General features: G+C 40.4%; 2 protein-coding genes across 2 annotated transcripts in view; one reads left to right on the top strand and one right to left on the bottom strand.

Moving 5' to 3' along the window:
- LOC121568001 (protachykinin-like) overlaps nucleotides 1–26,227 on the bottom strand; it is a 98,264-nt gene extending 72,037 nt beyond the window's left edge. The window contains exons 1-2 of the mRNA XM_041878471.2: nucleotides 26,123–26,227; nucleotides 5,967–6,106 (exon numbers count right to left, since the gene is read on the bottom strand). Coding sequence (XP_041734405.1) covers nucleotides 5,967–6,083 — 117 coding nt within the window. The 5' untranslated portion in view covers nucleotides 6,084–6,106; nucleotides 26,123–26,227. The remainder of the gene's footprint in view (nucleotides 1–5,966; nucleotides 6,107–26,122) is intronic.
- On the top strand, nucleotides 18,799–23,610 carry LOC121567996 (homeobox protein Dlx4b-like). The gene is made up of 3 exons (XM_041878457.1): nucleotides 18,799–19,372; nucleotides 20,634–20,827; nucleotides 22,886–23,610. Exons 1-3 carry the CDS (start codon nucleotides 19,060–19,062, stop codon nucleotides 23,132–23,134), a joined length of 756 nt encoding a protein of 251 aa, XP_041734391.1. The 5' UTR covers nucleotides 18,799–19,059; the 3' UTR covers nucleotides 23,135–23,610.
- Nucleotides 26,228–26,769: the final 542 nt, after the last annotated feature.

The following is a 26,769-nucleotide window of genomic DNA, read 5'->3' as shown; positions in this document are numbered from 1 at the left end:
CCGAGGATAGAAAGACCAAAGTCCCCCACAGACCTGCACATTTCAGCTTCTTCTCATCTTTCCCACTTTCTCTCTCCCACCAGGCCTGTTTACCTACCACTTGCCAAGTCTGATGTCAGACCCACTGCACACACAGAGTCCCTGTGCGAGTGCACAGTTTCTGTTTTGACACCCACTCCTAATTACAGATGTAAATGATTGATCACCTGGATTTGGCTGCAGAGGATGGATGGTTGCGGAGCCCTTATACCTGTCACATGACGGTTGTGTCCAAGTTCACGGAATCAAGCAGAGGGGAGAAAACAGATACCTACATGGCCCGAGAGCTCTGAGATTAAGTTCTGACCACCTGCCAATTGGACCAAATGCTCTCGCCTATTAGTGGTCTTCCAAACCCTAGCTACACGGGTGTCGAGGGATATCTGTGGCTCTTTGTTAGGCCTAATCCCAAGCCATTCTTCGACCGGAGCCCACGGCCTCCAGGTCTAAGCCAGGCTCTTTCTCACCCGAAGGAAGCAGGCTAGTGGAAGGTGAACTCAATCTACTTTTGTGAAATGTGATTTGGCTAATTGAGTTTGGAGTGGCTGGTCTGAGTGCCTGGGGAGTGGCTCAGATGGATTGCGATGGAAGGTGGTGGCGGAAGGTGATGGTGGGGAACCACTGCTTTCTCTCAAAAGGCAATACAGGTGGTAAAACCAGCCCTGGTCTGAATCTCCAGCGGTTTTCCCTTCTCAGCTCCAATTAAGATGTTTACTGAGGGGCCTGGTCACGAATATATCTTGATTAATACAAAACACAGGCGTCTTGCTCGAATGGTTAAGAAAATAAATACAGCTGTGGTGCCCCCCACCCCCCACCCCCCCACCCCCCGCCAAATCTGAGGGGGAGGGGTTAACCCCAATCTTCTCCTCTGCTCTGTCTGCCTGGGCCTGGCACATATGGGGCTGTGCAGCTGCAGCATGAGCCTCCATTGATCCTGGCTGGCTGGCTGGAGGGAGATAGATTGGAGGGGAAACGGCTTAATTTCCCTCACTCAAACTGCTGGAATGCAAATAGCCCTCCACTACTACTACAGTCCTCCGATGTGAGGAGGAGAGCTCCACACCGAAGAACCTGAAGTTCCCTATTTATTGTGGTACAATAGGAGGCTTGGTGTCAATGTGGTGAATGAGGCGGCCTCCTGTCCTATTATCCTATGGTCCGTCTTGTCTCTACATTGAATTGAGAACCTGCAAATGTGATTTGAATTCTCAACATATAAGGTTGCTGTTTCTACCCCTGTATATCAAACACTAAGTTGGCATTTTAACCTACAGGTGCCTTCTCTGTTTGTCAACCGAGGGTCAACCAGATCAACAGTGAAGGGTCGTGACTCAACATAGATAAGCTGAGATGAAAGAGTTAAACTGCGAGGCATACGTCTCCTGCGGTACTTTGATCTCTCCCTCAGGTAACTCTTTCATACCCATCAATCTAGACTGGGAGTTGATGGGAGGGCTGCTCTGTCAGAAAAGGCTTGTTCAGACCTAGAACACCCCCACTTCCCTCTTTGAAGGAACAGTGATGTGAGGTGATATGTTCTGAATCCTCTAAACTAGCAAATGGTGATGAACTCAAGTACATAGAATGATAATCAGATGCAACTTAGCTGTTAGTCATGCTTTTCGTGGGAGAGAATGTTTTAGACTGCTCTGGACTGTCCCCAAAAATGGGTTTGTAAGAGCTTGTTCAAAAGACAATAAAGTACACACTTTGCTTCAAGCATACTTTGTCAATTAAGAACATAGTACAGGCCTACAATAGTGAACATCATGAAAGAAAAACAACAACAGAGGTAGGTCAATAATGCAGGAAGGGAAAACAAGAGGGCGTGTTTTTGGGGTTCAAAGATGGTATAAGCGAATGAGCGAGCCTTTGATGTCTTCTGGCAGCTAGACCTCAGACAGACAGCCATAGACAATCTGAGCACCACAGCCCTTTTAAATCCCTCTACCGTCCTGGCCCCAGTAGTCTCTCCCCCTCCAGTGACAAGCACTTTAATATGACAAGGTTAAACACCTGAAGCAATTCAGCAAAATGGCTGCTGCGGAGCAGGGGTTAGAGGTCAGGAGGGCAGCTTTTAACACTGTGCTCCTTGGCATTTCATTATGGCCGTTATGGACCTTTTATGGCCATGGGTCTAAGTGGTTTCACTATTCATCTATGTGGGGAATATTTGATATTATAAAGTATATGCACACACATGCACATATAATATTGATCTATAGAGCCATAATAGCTATCAGCATTTCGATATTTGCTCTGCAGTAGATAATTAAGATAATTAGAACATTTTTGTAGTGCAAGACAGCAGATATCATTCCACCTGTTATTATAATTTCATTCACTATGGTTATATAACACAGGAGACACGATTGTATCGTGGTTTATCGTTTATGTTGACCAAAGTGACATTTGGTTCTTGAGTTCACAGTAACTTACCTTCCTGTTGCTTATCACACTTACCATATAAGTGACAATGACATGACTACAATGCAGAAACCCTTTTGATATCAGTTTGACACGTTTCCTTGTCTCCTTGCTGGGCGACGCTGTGTGTTATTCAATAGGCAGTAGGGACAGGCCGTGTGCTGTGGGGACTATTGTGTGCCATTGTAGGTCACAATGGAACTTAACACTTGACACAGCTGGGGCTTCTTGTCAGCAGCGGAACTTGATCCTGTTGGTTTCTTCCCAGTGAAGAGCTATAATTAAGCAATAAGGCCCGAGGAGGTATGGTATATGGCCAGTATACCACAGCTAAGGGCTGTTCTTGGATACAGCCCTAAGCCGTGGTACACTATATGTGACCGAACGCCTTGATTCGGTCTTCTGTAGCAAAATTTGAAATTGTGTTTTTTACATTGGATAAAAGCAGAGACACAGAGCTACATAATGGTATATCATACACTGCATTTAAGGGAACAATGGGAAAGTAATTCTGCTTTGAAAGTTGATCAACTTGTAATCTCACTTTTGAGAAAATGGTCTTTGAATGTTTTGGTACCTAGTGAAGAGCTCTTCTTTGTCTACACCCATTCAGCATCATTCAAACCCTCTTAAGCTTTAGCCCCACCCATCTCGTTTCGCTCTCGGAGCGTTCAGGTAAACAATGAACCTAGCTAGGTAAACAACGTGTAAGATCATACACGACACGTAACGTTAGCTAGCGAGCCAGCCAGCTAACGTTAGCTAGTTAAACAATGAACCATAGTGCCAACTCATGACTTTACTACCCTGCATGAATCTGCTGGTAGCTAACCAACCAGGTTCAATGTTAGCTAGCTAACATTAGGCTCTAACTAGCCAAGCAAATGGCTTTGAGATACGAATAATAACATCATACACGTAACGTTAGCTAGAGAGCCAGCCAGCTAACGTTAGCTAGCTAGCTAACAGTACACTTTAACTTGAAATGAAACCACTTTCTGTCAAAATTAGAAATGTGTAATATCTGAAAATGTAGCTAGCTAGACTATCTTACCCGTATACATCATGCATGATGGACGCCTCTCCCTGTCACGGATGCCATGGTTGCCCTTAGTTTGAAAATGTAATCCGGAGACAGGTGTTTTCTCCATCTCTTTGCCTGTCATACTCTAATTCCACTGATTTCAAAACTTGATCCTCCAGAAAGTGGAGAGCAACACTTATGCAGCTCCACTACACAATAAAAAATTTTTTAAAGCTGCGTTGGACAGGATTACCTACACATACTGACCAGCTCAAATAGACAGAAGCCTTCTATATGGCAGACCAATCAGAACTCCTCTCTCGGCATTTCCAGCCCACTCATTATCTCAGCCAATCATGGCTAGTGGGAAGGTTGCTGTCTTTTTCTGTGGCTTAACCAACTAGGCTCGTAATTTAACAATTGTATTCGTATTTACAGATGGCTTACAAGTTTGTTATTAAGGCACATAAAAGTTCACATGTTCCAGAAGGCATTTCTGCCAAAAAACGCATTTTGATTTTTAAAAAAAGTTTACGTTCAAATGGCTCTCCTGTGAAGTTTCCTGAAATGAGTCACAGATATACAAAAGTATGTGGACACCCCTTCAAATTAGTGGATTCAGCTATTTCAGCCACACCCGTTGCTGACAGGTGTATAGAATTGAGCACACAGTCATGCAATCTCCATAGACAAACATTGGCAGTAGAATGGCGTTACTGAAGAGCTCAGTGACTTTCAATGTGGCACCGTCATAGGATGCCACCTTTTCAACAAGTCAGTTCGTCACATTTCTGTCCTGCTAGAGCTGCCCTGGTCAACTGTAAGTGCTGTTATTGTGAAGTGGAAACGTGTAGGAGCAACAACGGCTCAGCCGCGATGTGGTAGGCCACACAAGCTCACAGAACGGGACTGCCGAGTGCTGAAGCGCGTCTGTCCTCGGTTGGAACACTCACTACCGAGTTCCAAACTGCCTCTGGAAGCAACGTCAGCACAATAACTGTTCGTCGGGAGCTTCATGAAATGGGTTTCCATGGCCGAGCAGCCGCACACAAGCGTAAGATCACCATGCGCAATGCCAAGTGTTGGCTGGAGTGTGGTAAAGCTTGCCGCCATTGTGCTCTGGAGCAGTGGGAGCACGTTCTCTGGAGTGATGAATCACACTTCACTATCTGGCAGTCCAACAGACTAATCTGGTTTTGGCAGATACCAGGAGAACGCTACTGCCCGAATGCATATTTTCTACTGTAAAGTTTGGTGGAGGAGGAATAATGGTCTGGGGCTGTTTTTCATGGTTCGGGCTAGGCCCCTTAGTTCCATTGAAGGGAAATCTGAACGCTACAGCATACAATTACATTCTAGATGATTCTGTGCTCCCAACAGTTTGGGGAAGGCATTTTCCTGTTTCAGCATGACAATGCCCCTGTGCACAAAGCGAGGTCCATACAGAAAGGGTTTGTCGAGATCGGTGTGGAAGAACTTGACTGGCCTGCACAGAGTCCTGACCTCAACCCCATTGAACACCTATGGGATGAATTGGAACGCCGACTGTGAGCCAGGCCTGATCTCCCAACATCATTGCCCGACCTCACTAATGCTCTTGTGGCTGGATGGAAGCAAGTCCCTGCATTAATGTTCTAACATCTAGTGGAAAGCCTTCCCAGAAGAGTGGAGGCTGTATAGCAGCAAAGGGGGCGACCAACTTCATATTAATGCCCATGATTTTGGAATGAAATGTTCGACGAGCAGGTGTCCACATACTTTAGGTAATTTAGTGTATATTGGCCATATACCACAAACCCCCGAGGTGCCTTATTGCTATTATAAACTGGTTACAAACGTAATTAGAACAGTAAAAATAAATGTTTTGACATACCCATGGTATACGGTCTGATATACCACAACTTTCAGCCAGTCAGCATTCAGGGCTCGAACCACCCAGTTTATAAAGAGAGGGATTTGACCCTGGGGCAAATCATATCACATGAACTCTAAACACACAGATAGTAATAATGCATATAGCTACAGTAAGAAAAATTATCACATGTAGAATATCTAAAAGAGTTATGTCTTGCTAGGCCACTGCATACATCGGTATTAAACACAGTAAGTGGGGATTTCCAACGTAACTTGACTAAACATAATTTCACATACTATAGTTCTGGATGGCTTTATAGAACTTCATATATTTTGAGGAACATATTATCTATGTTCTGGTGCTATCATCTATCCCATAGCCAGCAGCCCTTGAGGTGAAACAGGTTGACCTGTCCTGTCCTTGTCATCCAGACAGATGTCTTCCTCCATCTTCCATGACCCTATCACCCCAGATGCTCAAACCAACGTTTATGGAACCCCTACTGTGCCCTGTGGACCACAAAGGGGGTGGTTACGTTACCAGTAGCTAGCTAGGTAACCTCAGAAGGATAATCCGTGGACCTGTTAAACCGGTTTTTGCAGAGCCTACTGTCTTTACCTGCCAACACCAAGCAACCTCAAGCCGCGCGGTATTGTCTGTTGATTGGGTCAGCACGTGTTCCCTCAGTCCAAGTCCCCTGGGCCAATCATCGTTCTCCAGCTGGAGTATGTTCATCTCCGTCTGTTGTCTCAACTGCTCTGTGAAGAGGATGCAAACCAGGGAGAATGAAACATGGGGAAAGTTACGAAATACTGAGTGTTTTACTGTGCTACTGTACAGCATATTCTGCTAGTGCTACTTAACACCAGTAGCTAAATACTGTTATACTGATGTATAACGATTTGTTAAAAACAGTCTGTTCTCTTTGTTTGCCTTCTCATTGTCCTGGAGGAATGGGATTCTTCAGATGTATCGTCTAGGCTGCGTAGATGCCTCCTTGATGTCTATAAACAAACAGTTAACAGACATGCCACCCTTCCTGCTGGCGTGACCTCAGCTGAACCGCACTGCAACCTCAAAGCCACAGAACCTGGATGGATTCTCCGTTTCTCAGACAGACACCCCACTGATCCAAGCCAGACACCCAGGCCACCACCTCTCCTCCTTATATTAAAATATACCAGCCGCCACTGGGACAGGGCTGGATTTAAGATTTACAGTGGAAAAAGTGTTGAGCTGGTGTGTCTGGAATGTATGTTGGGTCTGGAGTTTTGCAAGGAGTGTGAGAACACAACAGAATGTTGTAAACACAGGGTAGTCCCAGCCCCAGATGTGATGCAGGCATGGAGAGAGAAGGCTGCTGCAACCCAATCCAGAGCTACTGATGTCACAATGGCAGTCCATCACCTCTCTCTCTCTGTTCTCTCTCTCTCTTTCCATCTCTCCTTCCTCCTCTCTGTTTGAATTTTGTATTTGTGGGGTTTATAAAGGCCCTATGATAACATGAAACAAATGACAAATTCTGGAAAATTCCAATTCATTTGCAATACTCTGTAGACTAATTCTACATCATTTAGGGTATTATCTCTACTGGAAACAGGTCGATTATCTATAGTGTGGCTATTCTATAATGTAATTAGTTATTTCCATATGCCAATTCAATAGATTATAAATGCATCAGATCATGTGCATGCGTTTGTATATTCGCTTGTGCATTGTATATGTTTTGCCTCCGCATGCCATTGCGCCTAACGGAATCCAGACGGTTATTCGGGTAGGCTATAAACTGTGGGCCTTTACGCAGCCAATCAATTACAAATGTAAGTCCGTCAGTTGCGAGGTGCGTTGCTTAAGCGCTCTCCTCGCTCTGCTTTCTGGCAACAATTACTCCAGTGATGAATTCAAAGCTTTGGCCAAAGACCAGACGCACATGGTATTTCCCAGTCACGTAGAGCGGTATTCCGCCACTCTTCAGTCAGTCAGGTTTGGAGGCTAATTATAGGTCTATTTACCCCTCTTTCTCTCAATGCAGGTGCTTGGTCGGGGTTCCTGCTGTTAGTAGCGAGCTCCGAACCGAATCCGTCATATTGATGTGCGTAAAATGATGCCATGCTAGCTCCATTTGGTCCAGGCCGCATGAGTCAGTCGTTCATGAACAATGGAAGGTTGATTTATTCGAATTCAGCAGGTTACATTATTCCTTTTGGTCATACATCTAAATAATGACATTTACAGTTTAGTCATTTAGCAGACGCTCTTATCCAGAGCGATTTACAGTTAGTGAGTGCATACATTTTTTTCATATTTTTTTTTCATACTGGCCCCCCGTGGGAATCGAACCCACAACCCTGGCATGTTTGAATCATCTAATTCATTCATTCTAATATTTATTAATTCATTATATTAATCATATCTGGGTATGACTCATGATAAAATAAAGGCAAAATATGTTTTACAAATATCTGCAAATAATCAATTTAATATAGCCTACCAGGCAAATAAAACATTTCTGAAAGCTGAAATTAGACGTTGCGTGTTCTATGTATTTGTTTCTGTCTGGTTATGACTCTTTGTGTCTTTTTGAGTTTATGTTTTGCATTGATTATTCGATCTAATGTTTCGTTGTATAAACGTATATTTGTTGTATATTATGCCTACAAAATAATGTTGTATTAAATTAAGGTGGCAAGAACTGCATTACTGGAACTACAATAAATCCTGACAATATGTTTACATGTCTTTTCATTTGCACAGCCATTTTACTATAATTTTGAATGCACAAAAACGATATGAATATGTGCTTGCATTCATAACACACAAGTTCTACTGGTCATTACACATGTCATAGGCTACTATCCCACTGGGCACAGAAGTCAATTCAAAGTCTATTCCAAGTTGGTTCAAAATGGGAAACAATGTTGATTCAACCAATGTGTGCCCAGTGGGATATATACTTTATAAGAATACTTTTGATTAGTTTACCAATGTTCTCTTAAAACCATATATTTCCTAAAATAAATAAAAATATTGTTTCCCATAAGCTTGGACCACTTTTTTATTAGCCAAATAATAGTCCTTTCAAATAATGTATCCAATGAGCCATACTGTAGATTGTAGTAACATGATATGAGTATGTTAAGTGTTATACATGGCTTAGGACTTTGAATGGCTCTGTAAGAGAGAGAGAGAACACCAGAGATATTCATTGTTCACAGAATAGCCCCAGCCCTCAAACAGCCTCAGAGGAAGGACCATAGAGATAGATAGAGGACTCTAGGGCCCAAAAGCCTGTTTTAGCATGGGCAGCGCCATTGAGGACTTTCACCATTTTGAAGTAGTCAACTGGGTGAGACTTCCTATGGGTTAAGAAAGGATGACATAAAAAAAATAGGAAAAAAAAGGATAGGAGTATGCAGCCATAGTAGTACGGCGCCCCTGGAGCAAATGTTTCACCATGTCGGCTCAGGTTCTCAAACCAGCGACATTTTGCTTACTGGCCCAATGCTCTGACCGCTAGGCTACCTGCCGCCCTATAATTCCAGCCAGGTAATCAGGAGGGATCAGCAAATGAATTATCCTTGTCAGAAAACATTCCATAACTGCAGGTGGCAGTAAATCTTCAACCTTGGCTTTATACCTGTTCAGACAACACACTCTAGGTGGCAGTATGCACCCTTTCAGTTTGTTTATTAACTCATAGAAGTAGTAGAAGAACAAAATGTACTACTTCAAAATGGAAATGCTCAATGGCAGTGCCTGAGACACCACAATGGGACATATACATATACATGTTGAGTCCTCTAACTATCTCTATGGGAAGGACCCATCAGAAACAACATGGCTGCACTGCTGGAATGACAGTGATGGACTAAGCACGCAGACATTAGTGTTATTCTCAGTCAAATGGTGCCAGAATGAGAGATTATAGAGTTCATCCTCTGTGGCATAAGCTCTTATTCTGTTTTGTTTTCTTTCCTAGGGCGAGAACATGAATGGAAAAGAGCAAATCCTGTTGTCTACGGTGGTATGTGCACTGTAACATGTACAGTATGTCAAATAGTCCAGTTCTGTGATAGACATTCTGATATCTCTGCCTCAATTATAACTACAAAAACACAATATTACCTGTTAAAATTAAACAGATTTTTTTCCATAAATTGTCTATAATTGCACATTTATTTTGGGTACCATTTAACCCTTGGAGAATATACTTTATTTGCCACAATTAATTGTGGAAAACTGATACACGTGACGTGCATAATCTCAATTTTCTTGTTTGTTCTGATCGGATCCCATGCGTCCATGATGTTCTGTCAGGGGCAGTGGAGTGTCAGTCACTCTAACACCAACTAGGCCTCACTCCTCTAAGAGAGCCTTGCTTGTAAAACATGACGTGCCCACAGGGGAGATCACAGCCACAGCATTGCATGAGAATGTGCACTTGATTTGTAAATGGGCAATGCTGTCACTCTGTATCAGTGCAGCGTGATGGACAAAATGGACTGACACAAACACCCCATGCCCGTGCGCACCATTTGGGCTAGGAAGACGCCAGTGAGTCTGGGACTTGCTCAGGAGTATTGTTATTAAAATGTTCCCTTGCGTGTATTAAGACAGCCACAGCGAGGACACGTCCCAGTGCTATGACTGCAGGGCTCACCTTTGTTCTCCTCCAGTAACACAGAAATAATTACAAGCCTTAAAGAGCGTCTACCTTTCCTTTTCTCTCTCTCACACGTCTGCCCCAAACCCTTGGCCCTCACCCTGCACGATTACGGCAGACATTCAGATCAGGGCTTAGCCATTGATTGAGCAACTAAGTGCCTTTATAAGCAGCGAGCATTTTTCCTATTTTCTTGCCTCACAACCTGGAATTAAAATTGATTTTGGGGGGGTTTGTATCATTTGATTTACACAACATGCCTACCACTTTGAAGATGCAAAATATTTTTTGGGAAACAAACAAGAAATAAGACAAAAAAACAGAACTTGAGCATGGATAACTATTCACCCCCCCAAAGTCAATACTTTGTAGAGCCACCTTTTGCAGCAATTACAGCTGCAAGTCTCTTGGGGTATGTCTCTTGGCATATCTAGCCACTGGGATTTTTGCCCATTCTTCAAGGCAAAACTGCTCCAGCTCCTTCAAGTTGGATGGGTTCCGCTGGTGTACAGCAATCTTTAAGTCATACCACAGATTCTCAATTGGATTGAGTCTCCCACATGTCTTTTGGCGAACACCAACATTTTTTTCTTTCTTTTTTCTTTTAGCAATGGCTTTTTTCTGGCCACTCTTCCGTAAAGCCCAGCTCTGTCGAGTGTACGGCTTAAAGTGGTCCTATGGACAGATACTCCAATCTCTGCTGTAGAGCTTTGCAGCTCCTTCAGGGTTATCTTTGGTGTCTTTGTTGCCTCTCTGATTAATTCCCTCCTTGCCTGGTCCATGAGTTTTGGTGGGCATCCCTCTCTTGGCAGATTTGTTGTGGTGCCATATTCTTTCAATTTTTTTATAATGGATTTAATGGTGCTCCATGGGATGTTCAAAGTTTCAGATCTTTTTTTATAACCCAACCCTGATCTGTACTTCTCCACAACTTTGTCCCTGACCTGTTTGGAGAGCTCCTTGGTCTTCATGGTGCCGCTTGCTTAGTGGTGTTGCAGACTCTGGGGCCTTTCAGAACAGGTGTATATATACTGAGATCATGTGACAGATCATGTGACACTTAGATTGCACACAGGTGGACTTTATTGAACTAATTATGTGACTTCTGACGGTAATTGGTTGCACCAGATGTTATTAGCAAAGGGGGTGAATACATATGCACGCACCACTTTTCTGTTATTAATTTTTTAGAATTTTTAGTTATTTGAGTTATTTTTTTCATTCCACTTCACCAATTTGGACTATTTTGTGTATGTCCATTACATGAAATGCAAATAAAAATCCATTTAAATTACAGGTTGTAATGCAACAAAATAGGAAAAACACCAAGGGGGATGAATACTTTTGCAAGGCACTGTAGTCTTTTCTTTTCTGTTTCTGTTCATTTGGCCTATTGATCCATTAATGTGTCAAGCTGTCAGTTTCATGTGCAGGATTTCCATATTGGTTGTTCTCCTGTTTAAAGAATTCAGAGTCTAGGAGTAGCACATAGTCTAGGAGTAGCACATGCTTCTCTGCCCATTTGTGTATGGATAGTATCATTGTCTAGGTTCCTTTTTTATAACTAGCTATTGTTTTAGTCACAGCAAAAATCTTGCTTTATTTTCAGTAACAGATTGAACAGATACTGTAGGTAACAGTATAATAGTTTGCCATATTATTGCTCCATTTTAGTGATGCCACAGGGAATTCTCATGGTCAATTCACCAAGGTTTCCAATTCGAGAGCCTATCCAGCTCAGGCCTTGTGTGGAGCTATAGCTGCGCTTGGTAACAAAGCCCTATGAATTTCCGCTTTACTGTAATTTTTACTGACTTCAATTTTTCTATGATATAATTTGTGGCTTTGTTCAGGCTGGTTGGCTGAAGGCTCTGTTCTGTGTCAGAGGGAAAGGAGGAGGCAAAGTCGTTCCAGCCCTAACCCACTGGTGGTGTACGCTACTACAAGCACGCCTAGGGAGGGATAGCACTGGGTAAGACATTACCTAAATGAATAGGTCGTACACCAGCTTCACACTATATTTGACCGACACCCTCTTTTAACATTTTGACTATAATTAAGTTGAGGTACAGGCCAAACTTCCACTTTTTGTTTTGCTGTAACGAAAAAATAGATACACCTCTCATCAGCAGGGATTTTTTTTTTTAAACATTGATGAAGCATGTGTTGAAATTTTACAAAATATTTACATTGTTTACAAATGTGTCCTTAATGTTTGCTTTGATATTTGTGAATTTGATCAGAGTGTTTGAGTTCAGTGTATCAGAAGCTGAGATGTTGAGAGGTTGCTTTCACACTTTCTAACATTTTTTAACTTGCCCCATCACATGTGCACAGATTATGCAACACATCCATAGACTACCACAATATTAGTCAAAATACCCATAAAACCTGGTGGTCAAACACAGAAATGGTTCCAATCATTTTTTCACCATTCATTTTTCCCATAGGGGATTTTAGAACCACTTCAAATAAGGTATGTGTTTCGTGTAGGCTTACCCTGGCGTGGCATTTTGATAACAGTGTAAATCTCTCTCTGACAAGGTGACTTTTATCAATATATTCGCCTGTATTTACCCCCCAAAATAATATGCTAATTAGCCACTAATGTGGCTATCATATAGAACTACACATGCCAGTCGCAAGCTTCACGTCAATCACCAGGGCCATGATGATCTGGACGAAACTACCGAATCGAGGCAAAGGTAAGAATCTCTGGATTAACTATCTAATGTTAGTTAAATGTAGTAATTAATAAATTGGCTAACTTTGTTTAAATTGACAATTCTGTGAACTGTCTTGGGCAAGTTTAGAAGTTTAGACAATACCTGTTATCTAGCTCAGTGGTTCCTAAACTGCGGGGCGCACCCCCTCGGGGGCGCACGAGGGGTCGGCAGGGGGGCCTTGGGGAACTCAGTCCGTCTTTACTCTTGAAAGTTGTAATGCACAAGGTGCAATTTCGAAATTGGGTGGTGCATCATCAGTTCATTGCATACCTTAAAGAGCTATTTATAACTTGTCAGAACTGTCTAGATCAACTAGCCCATGTCAGCTAACGTTTTTGTATTTCGTTTTTTCAGCCCATATATATTGTTGTAATTTTTTTGTCACTGAAATATCACATGAATACACATTAGACATGGCAAAATGTATAGAATTGCAAGACAATTTGCTTTAAAACTGCAACATTTCCTTTGCACCCCATGACAAAATGTGTAGAATTGCAGGAAATAAGCTTCAAACCTGCAAAATTATTTCCACCAACAAACGGGGTGTGAACAATTTGTGTCATGAACAGTGCTTGTGCCCATAGAAATAGACATGGCATGTGCTCGCAGAGCAGGGGGCGGGATGTTCCCCAATGCTGGAAGTGGGGCCAGAGTGAAACCTAGCTAGCTGTATTATTTTGGTCTGGCTTTTTGAACATTTTCAGAGATGGACTGATTAGCATCCTCTCTTGATCTGTTTGCTGTTACCCTCTGGACAGCAGACGCTTATTACTACAGATAGTAGGCAAGTTGATGTAACCTTATTTACCTGCTATGGTGGGTTTTAAATGAATTGGTATTCACACGTTTGTTTTTGAGGTAGAATTACTGTCATGTTATTGATGCCAAATTACAAACCTTCTTTTCACCTTCTCTATTCCAGAACCAATGGGTGTGCCTTAGTCTTATCACCTCTCAACTAGGATAGCTGTTTCAACCTGGAACACTATTCTCCTGCTTGGGTCTGTTTCAGTCAATGCAGGAAGTGTGTGAAGGGTTTTGTCCCAGCCCAGCTCTAACACCCGACTTATATAATCAACTTAACGAATCACGACGATAGGCTATGATTTGTTATCAGGTATGAGCTGGGCTGGAACAATCTTAAACACACTCCTGCCATTCAGATCTGGACCTGGGGGAGTATTAGATGTTATTGATATATAACGCATGCTCCACTCTCAAGTTGAAATTGAACTTGTTGACTGATGCCAAGGCGGCGGCTGCTAAGAAGGGAGCAGCAGCAGCAGACCAGAAGACTGCAGCCAAGGCAGCACTGGTCCACACCTTCCCTGTCTGTTGGGTGAGTGAGTAGTATTGGTTGATACTGTATGTACCTTTAGGCTATTGTACTGGCCTGTGTGGTAGTCTTTCATATGTGTAGTAGTTTGTCGCATTGTATTGCTTAGTGTATTAATTGTGTCAACTTTGAATGTAATCTAAGCCACAGATTGTTCATGTCCTCCATTTTGTACTTGACCTTTATAGACGCAGGCCCGAAGATATTCAAGCAACACTTTGAGAGCAAGCATCCCAAGTCTCTAATGGTCGTATGACTGGTTGATGTGCAGGCCTAAGTGACCACACACACACTCAAATGGACCTACAGCTGGGGTAAGATTCTTCCATCATTCACACACAATAGACACAGTGTAAACCACCATGATGTCAACAAAATGCTGTCCTCAATGTTTAAATTGTATTGTGGATGTCTCAATGCTCTGATCACTCATCGTCTTTAATGTTGTGATTCACAGACACACGATGACCACGATCTATACACCCACCCTACCCTCATCCATTTTCCTTCAGTTGTTCTTCTCCCGATTTGATAACATCTAGACTCAGTTACATGCTTCTAAGTGTTGTGGTGTACTGTTTTTGCTACCTTTTTCCCACCTGTGTATTGCTGTCCTCCTGCTTATTCTGAGGTTCAGACTGAATGCAGTGGTAAATGTGCTGCTCATAATTGGCAGCAGCAACATGGACCTAAATTGACAAGAAGGGTGTTGATATAGCTGCGTATGGGCATGGCGCCCTTGTTTAAAATCTGTTGTGTGCATTTCTGTTTCTCATTCTTCTGGAGTTGACCTAGTATTTTGTATTAAACCTACCTTACGCATCCAGTTGTTTGTCCATTTGTAACTCTCCCACCAAAAAGCACAATATACTGTTTTACATGTGTTATTTGTGTTGGTCTAATTCCTGTAATGGAAAAGCAGAATAATATGTGTGCTCTTGAATAGTAATAATACTTAATATGGTGCTCTTCGATGTCCCAGGTTTGTGGCATTGATTAATAAATTGTTTAATCTTTACTTCAAGTCAGATGCTTATGTTATGTATATTAGATTTAAAATATTTATTTAAAAAAAATGCAATTCTTGGAGTTCATGTGTTTGATGTGATTGATGGGTGACTAGGTTCATTCTTGTCAAAAAATATGCGTATTCGTTTATGATTATGGATACATTCTGCAATGAGTTAATCTCTGGCTTTGAATCTGCAACAGAACATGTCAACAAGTTGCTTCTTAAATTGGTTTAATACAGCAATGCATTCTAACACCATGAATTGAAATAGATTTCACCTCCTTCATATAGTTGGCAGAAATTGTAAAGGATTAAATATTAGATCTCCACCGGCTGAAGGAGAAGAGAATCTGATAAAATAAGGGTATGTTGCTAATATCATCTATGTAGGTAGCTAGGTAGCTAGCTAGCTTCTTTGCAGAAAACTAGGCTATTCATTGCACATTGTAAATGTCTGACTGCTGCAAGTATTCTGCACAAGACACAAAACCAAATGGATAAATAAGCCAACAAATATTAGTTAAATAAAATATGGAACAGTAAATTAAAATGTTAAATATATATTTCGTTTTGGATCAAGGTAGCTAGTTAGCTGACAGCAAATGTGTCCGCTAGAGATGACGTGGGAGCTTGCAGGGATTTGTAGTCTTGCAGGATGTCTACTTTGATGCTAATTAGCGTTTTCGAATCTGAGAGTAAATAGAGCTCCTACACAAAACACAGTCCTTGTTTGAAGTGGTTCTAAAATCCCCTATGGGAAAAATGAATGGTGACAAAACGATTTGACTACTAGGTTTTATGGGTATTATGACAACAACACTGTGGTACGCTATTAGTCTATGTCATGTTAGGTAATATGTTCGATTTTTTTTGTATGTTTGTTATAGCAATGTAAAGATCACACAAACATGTTTTCAGACATCTTTATTTTATTTCTTAATGTATGGAAGAGTATTGGGGCCAAGCAAAGAAAAACAACAACAAATGATGCATGTCTACTTAGATCATTCTTTTTATTTATTTATTGAGTGATAATAGGCTACTACAAAAATCTAGAAATTTCGTAAATAAAGTGGCATTATTTCGAGAATGAAGTCGAAATTAAACTTCGAGAATAAAGTCGAAATATTTCGAGAATATACTCGAAGTGTAATTTTGAGAAAGTCAACGTTTCCAGAATAAAGTCGGTTATATTTCAAGATTCAAGTAGGGTGTTTGGTTAATTGCATGCCTCTCTGGCTCCCTGTTGAAATGCCTAAATTATATGACCTGGCTCTAGTAACAAGGACATCCTTGCTCTTTTAACACAAAATAACCATATTATTATAAGTATTAGGAGGAAGAGGTTGTGCTGCAGATTGGGTCTTTTCAGAAGGACGAACCACACAGACCTGGATGAGGTATTGGCTTTTGTGCAAAGTGAAATCGACAGTATTGTACGAAATACATATTAGGAATTTACTCATTCCTACTCTTCAGACCTCACCCCTCCCCTAGTCAAGTATCAGCCCTGCACTAGTCAAGTATCACTACTTCTTTTCAATCCTCACCCCTCCCCTAGTCAAGTAGTAGAATTCTAACATTGTAATGGGTTAGCCCAGATCCAGTAAGTGGAGTGGTTGTATTTACATATGGCGAGTGGAGTGCCAATATTATATTATATTAACTAACAACATTGTCATTTAAATGAATTTAATCATAGCTAATTATGATGAGGATCATTTACTATTGCCAGCTACATTTCCCCAATATTATACCTCCACATGTTGTGGCTTTATTGACTAAATTTAATTGGGACTGTATTCTAGAAAATTAATAAAGGAGACCCCATTTATTCTGGAAGTATTTCGAGTTTTTGAAATACTACAGTGCAACTCCCCAAAAAATCAAAGTACCACCCAGCAAGTTTTTCTTCTTCTCTTCACTTGGCCCTAATAGGCTACTCTTCTTTACTAATAACTTATAAAAGTAATTCCATAATAATGTCAACATTATAAAAAATAACCTATAAGCTTCTTTCCAATGGATTCCAGTTTAGGCTCAGTAAAGGGCGGGAGAATCTTGGCACTTGATAAAGGGGGCAAAACTTCTTGACACGCGTTGCCTCTCATTAACAGCGGTTAGCAGTGGTTAGCAGCGAGTGAGCCTTTACCTTGTAGGCTACATGGGCCTACTGAGTCAAACGGTTTTATGATGGTTAATATCTAGGCCTAATGATAAAATTAGTGCATGCATCACTGTGCTGTCAAGTTGCGAGCTGTGCTGTGAGAGATGACAGAGGGACGTTCTGGGCTATTGTATTATTCCACCACCATGATGCTATCATGCTGACAACATCATGAATAGGAGGACAAAACATAGCCTATAGATACTAGGCAACTAGGCGATTTTCAGTGTCACCTTCATGTGCAAGAAAGGCTTTGCTAATACTTGAGTTGGTTTCAAACTTTAACTCGCGCCACGGTGAGAATTACAGAGGACTGACATATTCAAAGAGCTGTCAAACTGCTGTGGTGTGATTAAGAAGCTGGTTTGCCTAGGGGGCAGGTAATTCACCAGGATCAGATATTTATATCGTTCATTCGATTGAGTTTGAATTGGTCGTTCTGATTGGAATTTTATCCTTTAAAAAAGCAGGTATAGGCCTGATAGGTTAACATTTACATTAGTGAATATTATAGTTATAACGTTTATTATTAAGGGTTAATTAAAGCCTACTGTTGGTTATAATTTGGTAAAATACAGGATAACGAACCATAGTGTGAAATATGGTTGAAATCGCATGTGCCATTTTATATAATTGTGTTAGTCCAATTAAGATCAACAATGCACCTGCCATGTTTTCATTAACATGTTATAACTGTCTATATGTTTTTTATTTTTTATTATAGCGGATAGTTTAGGTTTATAATTTGACTGTCAAAGTTTTTAATTTAATGTCTATAGCCTACATGGAATTAGCCAATTTCCATTGCAGGCCTGTAATGTCAACATAAAAAAAAGTATACATCTGCATCTACTCGAATGAGAGTAAACTAGAAATATCCCTAGGCATATACTACTCGTTGTTATTGGTATCTGATCGGTTGCGATTAGCGGGCAATACGCATATTGCCAACAAGTGACCTCTCAAAGCCAAAATCCCTGCTTGTCTCAGGGCCCGCATGCACCAACTTCATTAGGTGTCCATTATCAATTATACTTCTAAAACTTTGCGCTGATTTATGCATCGAATTTTTGGTAGCCTAATCTAAACCAATCGTATGCCAAAGGATGGCCAATTACACATAATTGTACATAGGAGACCACCTAATTGATTTGCAAACAATTAATTATAGCAAACCATTTTTTATTAAAAGTATTTGATTAATGAATGGCATTTCGACTTTGAGTTTACATGGAACGGACCTTTTACGGCAAAAATAGTTCTAAATGCCATTGGGCTATATTTAAATTATTCAGTAAATATAATTCTGGACTTTCTGTTTAAAATAAGTTGTTTATTATGTTATGTAAATCAAGGCACACACAGTGCACAAGATATTGTTTATCAAATCGTTCAAGTGACATTACATCAGTGGCTGAAGGAGTGCATTCAAAAACATATGTTAATGAACTTAATGAGGCTTTCCCGCAGGCTCCAGTGACATCATAGGTGCTCCAGACCAATCGGAGCGCGCGCTGATGGAAGGCAATGGGTTTGAGGCACACCGGCTCTACATGCAAGAGGTGTCTGGAGAATATTGTGAGGTGTAACCTACAAATGATGTGAAGAAGGATTGCCTTTTATTTCGTTTTTATTTCGTTTCACAGAGCCCTGGATATACATTTTATTCGTTTGGAATACCTTTTTTAATACAGGCAATGTTATTGACTTGATGGTGGATCCAGTTAAACTTTTCTTCGCTATCCGATATTGCTCAATGCATTCCTCTTTAGACCGACGGTTTTATGGACTTCTGTATTAACTAATGATGTCTATGGGTTTCATGCCTGATCGTTTGAATGCTTCAGACCCCTCCAAATCGGCATTTTTAGAGTTTGGGTACGAGCACCCTGCGCACCAGCAGCATTCCCAAGGAATCTCTCACATCTACCCCGTTAATGGCTTACATTCTGCCGGACATTCTCAACACGGTAGTCCCTTCTCCCCCAGTGCGTCCTCCTATGGCCGCTCCCTGGGCTACGCCTACCCCAGCGCGGTGAACGCTCATCCCCCGAGTGCCTACATGCCCTACCAGCACAACAATCACAGTTTGGCGCACTCCAGATTAGAGGAGACAGGTACGTGTAATATCAATATCTGCTTGTTCGTCATAGGCCTATAACATGTATTGTCTGTAACGTCAGTGTGCAAAGGCAGCGCGCTATCGCATGCGTGCAATGTAGGGTTAACGGTAAAAGGAGTATGGATTCTATGGAACTGTTCTATATAATGTATTGCAATTGTAGGCTGCATATTATCAGACACTTCTTTTTAGGCTACGGTAGGCCTATAGCCTACCCCAGATATAGGCCTACGTGCATTATAACGCTGTGAGTCTACATCTTTGATTACAAAAATGACAAAAGACTGTCCGAATCAAAGTTGGGCTAAAAGGCAATACATTGAATAAGCAATTTACAGTCAGTGTTACGGTAATCAAAATGTTTTCGAACTTTAAATGCATTTCAGGCATTTGAGGTTGTCTTTAGGCCTACTGCTAATGTTCCATAATGAACGCAGATGGTGTCATTAATTTTATTGACCATTATTTTCTGCGGGTTAGCTCGATTATGCATGAGTAGGCTACCTCAGAAACAGCCGTTCGTTTTTAATCCCATTATTAGTCCAGATTAACAAAACAATTCCCGAAAATACACTTTTAACACTTAAAACCAATGTATTCTATGTCAGTGGCCTTTCTAGTTTATCATTTTATTGACTGTCTATTGTTAAACGCTGGCGTTTTCATTAAATAGCTTATCAGACATTTGGGCATGCAGCCTGAATTCCAGGCTGTGAATTTCTATGTTGATACGAACTCTCAAGTAGATAAATAGGCCTGTGTACAGCGAATAGGCTTAGAACAAAAGAGAACAATATATTATTACATTGAATCTGTTCTGAAACCACATAGGCTTCCTGTTGTGCAGGTGGGCTTTTATATCTTACCCAGAGACAGGCCTTCTCATGAAGTTGTTTGTAAGGCTATAGGCAATGGGTTTGGCTAGGCCTACATTTGAAATTGACCATTTCAGACTAGACTAGCCTATATAAAAAACATATGAGTCCCTGAGATATGAATATCTGTCTTCCTCATTATATGTTTGAAATATAGCCTATATCTAATTTTATGATAATAAGAGTTGTCTTTCCATTATCTGTCACAGTCGAAAGGAAGTTCAAGCGTGCGATAACAACTCTCCTGTAAATCGTTTCTTCTGCCCTGATGTAAAGTGGAAAGTTGTAAATCAAAGTGAATGTAGGCCCAGGCTACGACAGACTAGGCTACTAGGCTACTGTTCAGCGCAGCTAGACTGAAATTATCTCTTCTATCCACAGACCATGAGAAGTCTACAGTGATTGAGAACGGGGAAATTCGCCTGAATGGTAAAGGAAAGAAAATACGCAAACCTCGGACCATCTACTCCAGTCTTCAGCTACAGGCGCTCCACCAGAGGTTTCAGCAGACCCAGTACCTGGCCTTACCCGAGCGCGCGGATCTGGCGGCAAAATTAGGGCTGACCCAAACACAGGTGGGCTAAATTTAACTCATCAAGAGAAGCAAATGGGATTTTAAAACGATATCTTATCTCAGTAGGCTAATTACCAAATTAAAATAAAATGTTTTATTTCTAGGCCATCCTTATGTTCAGACCTTGTGTTATGTCTTCAGCCTAATCTACATTTTATTAAGTAGGCCTAACAAACCAAATGGTTTATAACAATTAAAGTGGAGTGCCGACAAGCTATAGGTACAAAACATCTAATTAATTGTTTTAATTAAATAAAAAATTATTTAACTTTTCCCTTATTCATTTCAATCTTGGAATATCCATTGTTCAAATTTGCTTCAAATAAAATCAAAGATCTAAAACCCTCACATATCTTAATTCTGCTGCGAGACTAGACTATATGTAAATTTGTGCACAGTTCAAATTAATAGCCTTGTTGACAGAAGTGAGAGAGAATTAAATATTATGCAAAGCTGTCTAACATCATTATGACAAAATGTTTCAGAAATGTTGACACTAATACTTCCACAAGTTTATGTTTGTGGTTGATTGAAGAAAAACATAAAACAACCTTCCCCCTTGGTTGAATGGGGATGGGGGTTTAAGATGGATCACAGATCTTTGGGTTTAAGATGGATCACAGATCTGTGGGTATTATTGCGGCTTTCTGCACTGCAAGACCAAATGAAACGGCTAATTGGAGAGCTTTGCTACGTCAATCTCTTAATGCAGCTTTATTCTCTACACATATTCTTAGTCTTATATTACCATTGTGGCTGAAACCTTCTCTGAGAGCTGTCTGTGGCTTAAAGCGAACATAACTCAATTGAAATATTGCATGTACAAATTGGCCTAACCGAGTAACAGAACGACAGAAATATATTTCGCCACTCTAAAGTATAGGCATATGTGTTGTCTTTCTAAACAACAGTGTCTAGCAATGTTTTTCTACAATTACCACCAATCATTTGGATAAAGTAATGTTAAAACACACTTACATACATTACCGCAGAAATGCATATAGAGTAGTACAATGAGGGCAGTGGGCACATACACACACACACATACACACATACATACACGGTTTACACATTTTAACTGGAAAAATAGGACTGTCATGCAGATTATCTATATATTTATCATCAGACTAAAGCCTTTGTTGGCATTATTCATTTATGTCAGGTGAAATTATGAAATCTAAGGAGGAAGTCATGGCAACCATTTTCCTTGGATCGGTAAACATAATGGAAGGCACATAAACAGGTGGTGAGCATAATGTTTCGGTCCAACATCTCACTATGCACATCTGTCTCTTATGGAATCAATCTTCAAGCCTTAAAACATTGTTTTGCTCAATATATTTTATAGGCTACTCTTCTATTCCAGATCTAAATCAATAGCGTTTATATGTAAACGTAAAGGTTGACTGAATTAAGCTGTCATTCAAAACACTCCCTGGCTAAATCAAAATGGTGAAACACACTATCCTATCTGGGTCTGATTTGGATTTGTGTCCTGTTGCCATATTTGAGAATGGTTTGACCACCTCGGGCTCTCTGGGTTTTTATTAATATTTTATACCGTTGTAAAATCGATCAAAATCGCATGTTGTTCTGACTCAGCAGAATACATCATAAATAGAAATACATCTGACGTCCCTCCTTTTTATTTTACTATACTTTTAGCATGGGATTGTTGTTGCTAGACTCAAGCATTATTGGCCTCATAAAATGTTGAACAATGGGGGCGATAGCATTTAATGAACTAGTGAAGTGTCGCTCATCCATTTAGCCGAATTGCTAAATGGTTCTGGACGAAGAAATGTGTTCAAATTATAAGAAGTTTCAAGAACGAATGCCATCTTGAAACCGGGCCATTTTCCTTTCGTTATTATGGCCCAAATATCAATGTAATTTCGAAATGATAAAATGTGAATATAAATGTAACAAGTCCCCTTCAAATGAAAATACTTTCTATTGTGAAGATAATTGTTTAATGATTGTGGTGGTGGTGGTGGTAGTGGGGTGTGATGGCGTAGGCTGTAATGTGCTGCTTTCCCCTCATATTTTCTCTTTTTAGGTGAAAATATGGTTTCAAAATAAGCGCTCGAAATATAAGAAGATAATGAAGCATGGCAGCGGACCGGAGGGGGAACATCTCCACAGTACGTCATCTATCTCTCCCTGTTCACCCGGGATGCCCCAATTTTGGGAGGTGTCAATGGCAAACAAAGGGACCCCTATGCACCCCAACAATTACATGAACAATTTTGGTCACTGGTACCCAAACCATCACCAGGATGCTATGTCCAGACCTCAAATGTTGTGAGCGAGCCATCTCAACACATTGCGCGGTGCTGTAAAACGCCACCCAGCCATTTAGAACGTTTTAAAGGCCTAAAGGCCTATAGGCTGCCTATACCCAAACGCAAACGTGTTTCATCTATCAAGTTTGAATTGTGTGTAAACGTGTGTTAAATGTAAATTGTATTTTTTTCTTTTATTGCAATGTATGTTTTTGGATGACGATTTGTTACGTAGGCCTATGGTTATTTCTTATGCGTCCACTTTATGCACTGTTCTTTAGATTGGAACGGCTTTGTTGAGAATTGTGCTGGCAGGTGGCAACATGCTTATGATTTGATTCCAGCAGGGTACATGCACCTGAATATGTGTGTCGACTGGTTATGACCGTTTTATTGATGTGATTAACAGGAGTGCACCAGTCCACGTTTGAATTCCTAGTCTCAGCAAATAGGAACTCATTATGCAAATAAATGTCAGAAATGTTTGACATAAACAGTATTGAATTACAGCGTCAATTATTGTGAAGGTGTCAATAGTTTTTGATCATTTTCAAGTGCTTTGTGGGAGATATATAGCCTGGATGCAATACACCTCAAATTAAATGATGTATGGTGAAAATATGATAATGCAAATCAATGAAAATATAATCACTTAGCTATTACAAAACTGCAAGCCAAGGTGGGGTAATATCCTACTGTACTAAATAGTTTACCCTACTAATTCAAAAGAAACCCTTTTGCCGTGATATTGTATTGGCAGTGCCGTGACCCGGAATCGAACAGGGGTTGCTCCGGCCATAACGCAGAGTACTAACCACTAACACGATCACGGCGTGCTACCAGAGCTGGTGCGTCTGTGGGAGATAGTGGGAGTTTTACTCCAGCCTGCAGTGACGTGGACACGCGTGTAAATATCGGCAGCTGTTCGAGTCCAAATTGAAATGATTCTGTCTTGATATTCTATCGAAAAACTACTGTCTGCATAGTAGCATATCTTTCTTAACACTATAGAATACTTGAAAAAAAAGTTCCATATAGAACCCCAAAGAACCATTTGTTTCTAAGAGTGTAGGGCAGTTGTTATTTTGTCTTTATTTTATAGAGTATTCGAAATAAATTATGATTACGCGCGTGGGTAGGCCTATAGGCCTACTCGTCAATAAAGATATAGACCTAGACTTCTTTCAGATTAGTTAAGCCTACAATATTGGAAGCCGTCAATGTTCAGTATATTGTATTTAGTTAGATTTTATTGACATTATAAATATGACAAGAGCCGTGCCATTGGTCTTTAATCTGAATTGCAAAATGACTATCAACAATTCGAATCTATACGGAAAACCAATCAAATATTAGTTTTTAAACATGATACATGTATAATTGTGTTTCTTATTAATGTACAGAGTATGCTTGTTTTGCTTGCACGGAATTTCAAATGCGAGCCCCTCTCTGTACAATTAAGGAGGTCAAAGCTTTGCTCTCATAACATCTGGATGAGTGAGACATCGTCAGTGCTTCGTTGAATGGACCCACCTAAAAAGGTCATTTCGACAGTGTTTGTTGAATAAAGCATTCATTCGTGCGGGATAATTACCAGCTATTCAAAGTCTACAAAATATCACTCCTCATAAGTGGAAGAAAGGACGAATGTCCACGAGGAGAAATAGGCCTTGTCCTACTGAGGGGACAGGGAACGTTTACCACCATTCGCACGAGACAGGTGTTCGCCTATACCAGCAGGGCAGTGCTAACGTGTCACATTAGATGTTTTCTTAATTGATTATGAATAGTCATTATCCTACATAGTCATGACACCGGTAAATAAAACGTTTCCAATAAGGTGAGGACATTTTCATGTAGCCTATGAGAAAACAGACAATTAAAGCATGTTCATTTAATTACAATGGAGGGGGAATCTTTTTCTGCATATTTTTGTTTACACCGTGGAATTATAAGGGAACCCTTTCTGTTTTGCATTTTGTAAGGGACGTATAAGGATGTGAGGTTTTCCTCACTTTTTTCCTCACTTTTTTGCGCTGTTTGCCTTTTTGTATAACAAAAGAAGACGTCGTGAGTAGAAGGGAGCAGGCATTGCCACATTTCTAACTGTATTTCCCCCCTCTCTCTCTTTGATTAAATCCAGGAAGAAAACTGTCTTTGTCATAATAAAATGATAAATGAGTGCATTATTCGATCACGAAGCAGTGCCTGATTAATAGTACTTCGTACTGATTTGCACAGTCGGGCGTTTAAACTGTTTAAACATCGGGAACAAGCTATTTATGTTACTTTAATCAGTATCCACTGGAGCGAACTGATGTTAATTCAGTATGGTGCAAATTGCGTCGTGGTGAGCTTGATTAATGACATCGAATGCACACGTTTTGGAAGCAAATAACAAGTATTTTCTTATTTTTCACAGATCACCTCTTGTTTTCAGGGTCTTGTCAAAAATATGTCCGTTCTGTAAAATCCATTATTAACATTTTAATTTACTTGTAGCCTAAAAATGTAAGATTACTTGAATTAATAATTGCATTCAGGGTTGTTTTTATCATAAGAATATTATACGGTGGTTGTTTTTGAGCGTTTTTTTGGTAGGCATGAGATAAAATAGCATTTCGAGTCTCTTTGAATATGATGTCATTTTGGGGCCCAAGGCAATGATGACCTTCTGTGACCTTGTTCAGTTCACAGAACACGGCATACTTTAATTGAGATCATAGTATAAGGTTAACTGCAAAATTAACAACATTGCTAAATTATTCATACGAAATGTGATTAAATACAACACGATCTGTTTGCAGAGATGTCTATGAATACCTTTGAATAATTCTAGATTTTAGTCTTAAACTTAATTTTCCTTAATTATAGTTCGTTTCGTATATATCATGAACAAACAATATGGAAACATAGAAATATAATAACACAGGATGAAACACTGTTGATCCACCAAAATCATATCACCACTGCCTCAGCGATTGTTATAGACATACTGTGCATAGACTTACCTTTAACAGGGGTCTCCCGATGCCATACAGTAGAAAAATGGGAAAAAACAAATATCCTTATGTTCCCCCTCCTGCAACAAGATAAAGAGAACTATTGTGTTTCATTTACATTTCCTCGCCCTGCATTCTTTCTTTATATATACCCCACTTTCCCTTTCTCCATGTGCCCTGGGAAGAAGAAGAGGAGGCAAGTGTTGCTGAATAAAGTGACGGGGCATCAGACAAAATTATAGGCAATTTCACATCTCAAGATTAGAATAATGGGTGCTCAAATTGGACAGAGTAGGGCATTTCAAACAGGGCAATTATCAGGCAGATTCAAGAGAAACTCAAAAGACTGTTCATGCTACAGAAGGGGAAGGGAGAGTGGGAGATGGGTGATGATGTGGATAAAATAAATTATAATGGATCAAAGCTATGGAGGCCTGCCTGGCTTATCAGGATTGGAGGTGCACTGTAAACCCCAATGTGCTGTCATTACTCAAAACTTTTGCACTTAATATATCTGAGTACAGTTACTTAAAGTTATTTTTTTTTTACTCAAACCGATAGTCACTGTGACCCTGTAGGGGGTCCAGATTTGACTTGTATCAGCTTGAAAATGTTGAGTAACGCTCCCCCACCAAGCCACGCCCCCAATATAACAT

Source organism: Coregonus clupeaformis, chromosome 1 (assembly GCF_020615455.1).
Source record: "Coregonus clupeaformis isolate EN_2021a chromosome 1, ASM2061545v1, whole genome shotgun sequence".
NCBI classification, from domain to species: Eukaryota; Metazoa; Chordata; class Actinopteri; order Salmoniformes; family Salmonidae; genus Coregonus; species Coregonus clupeaformis.
Note: the sequence above shows the minus strand (reverse complement) of the source record. Positions and strands in the feature narration are given on the sequence as shown.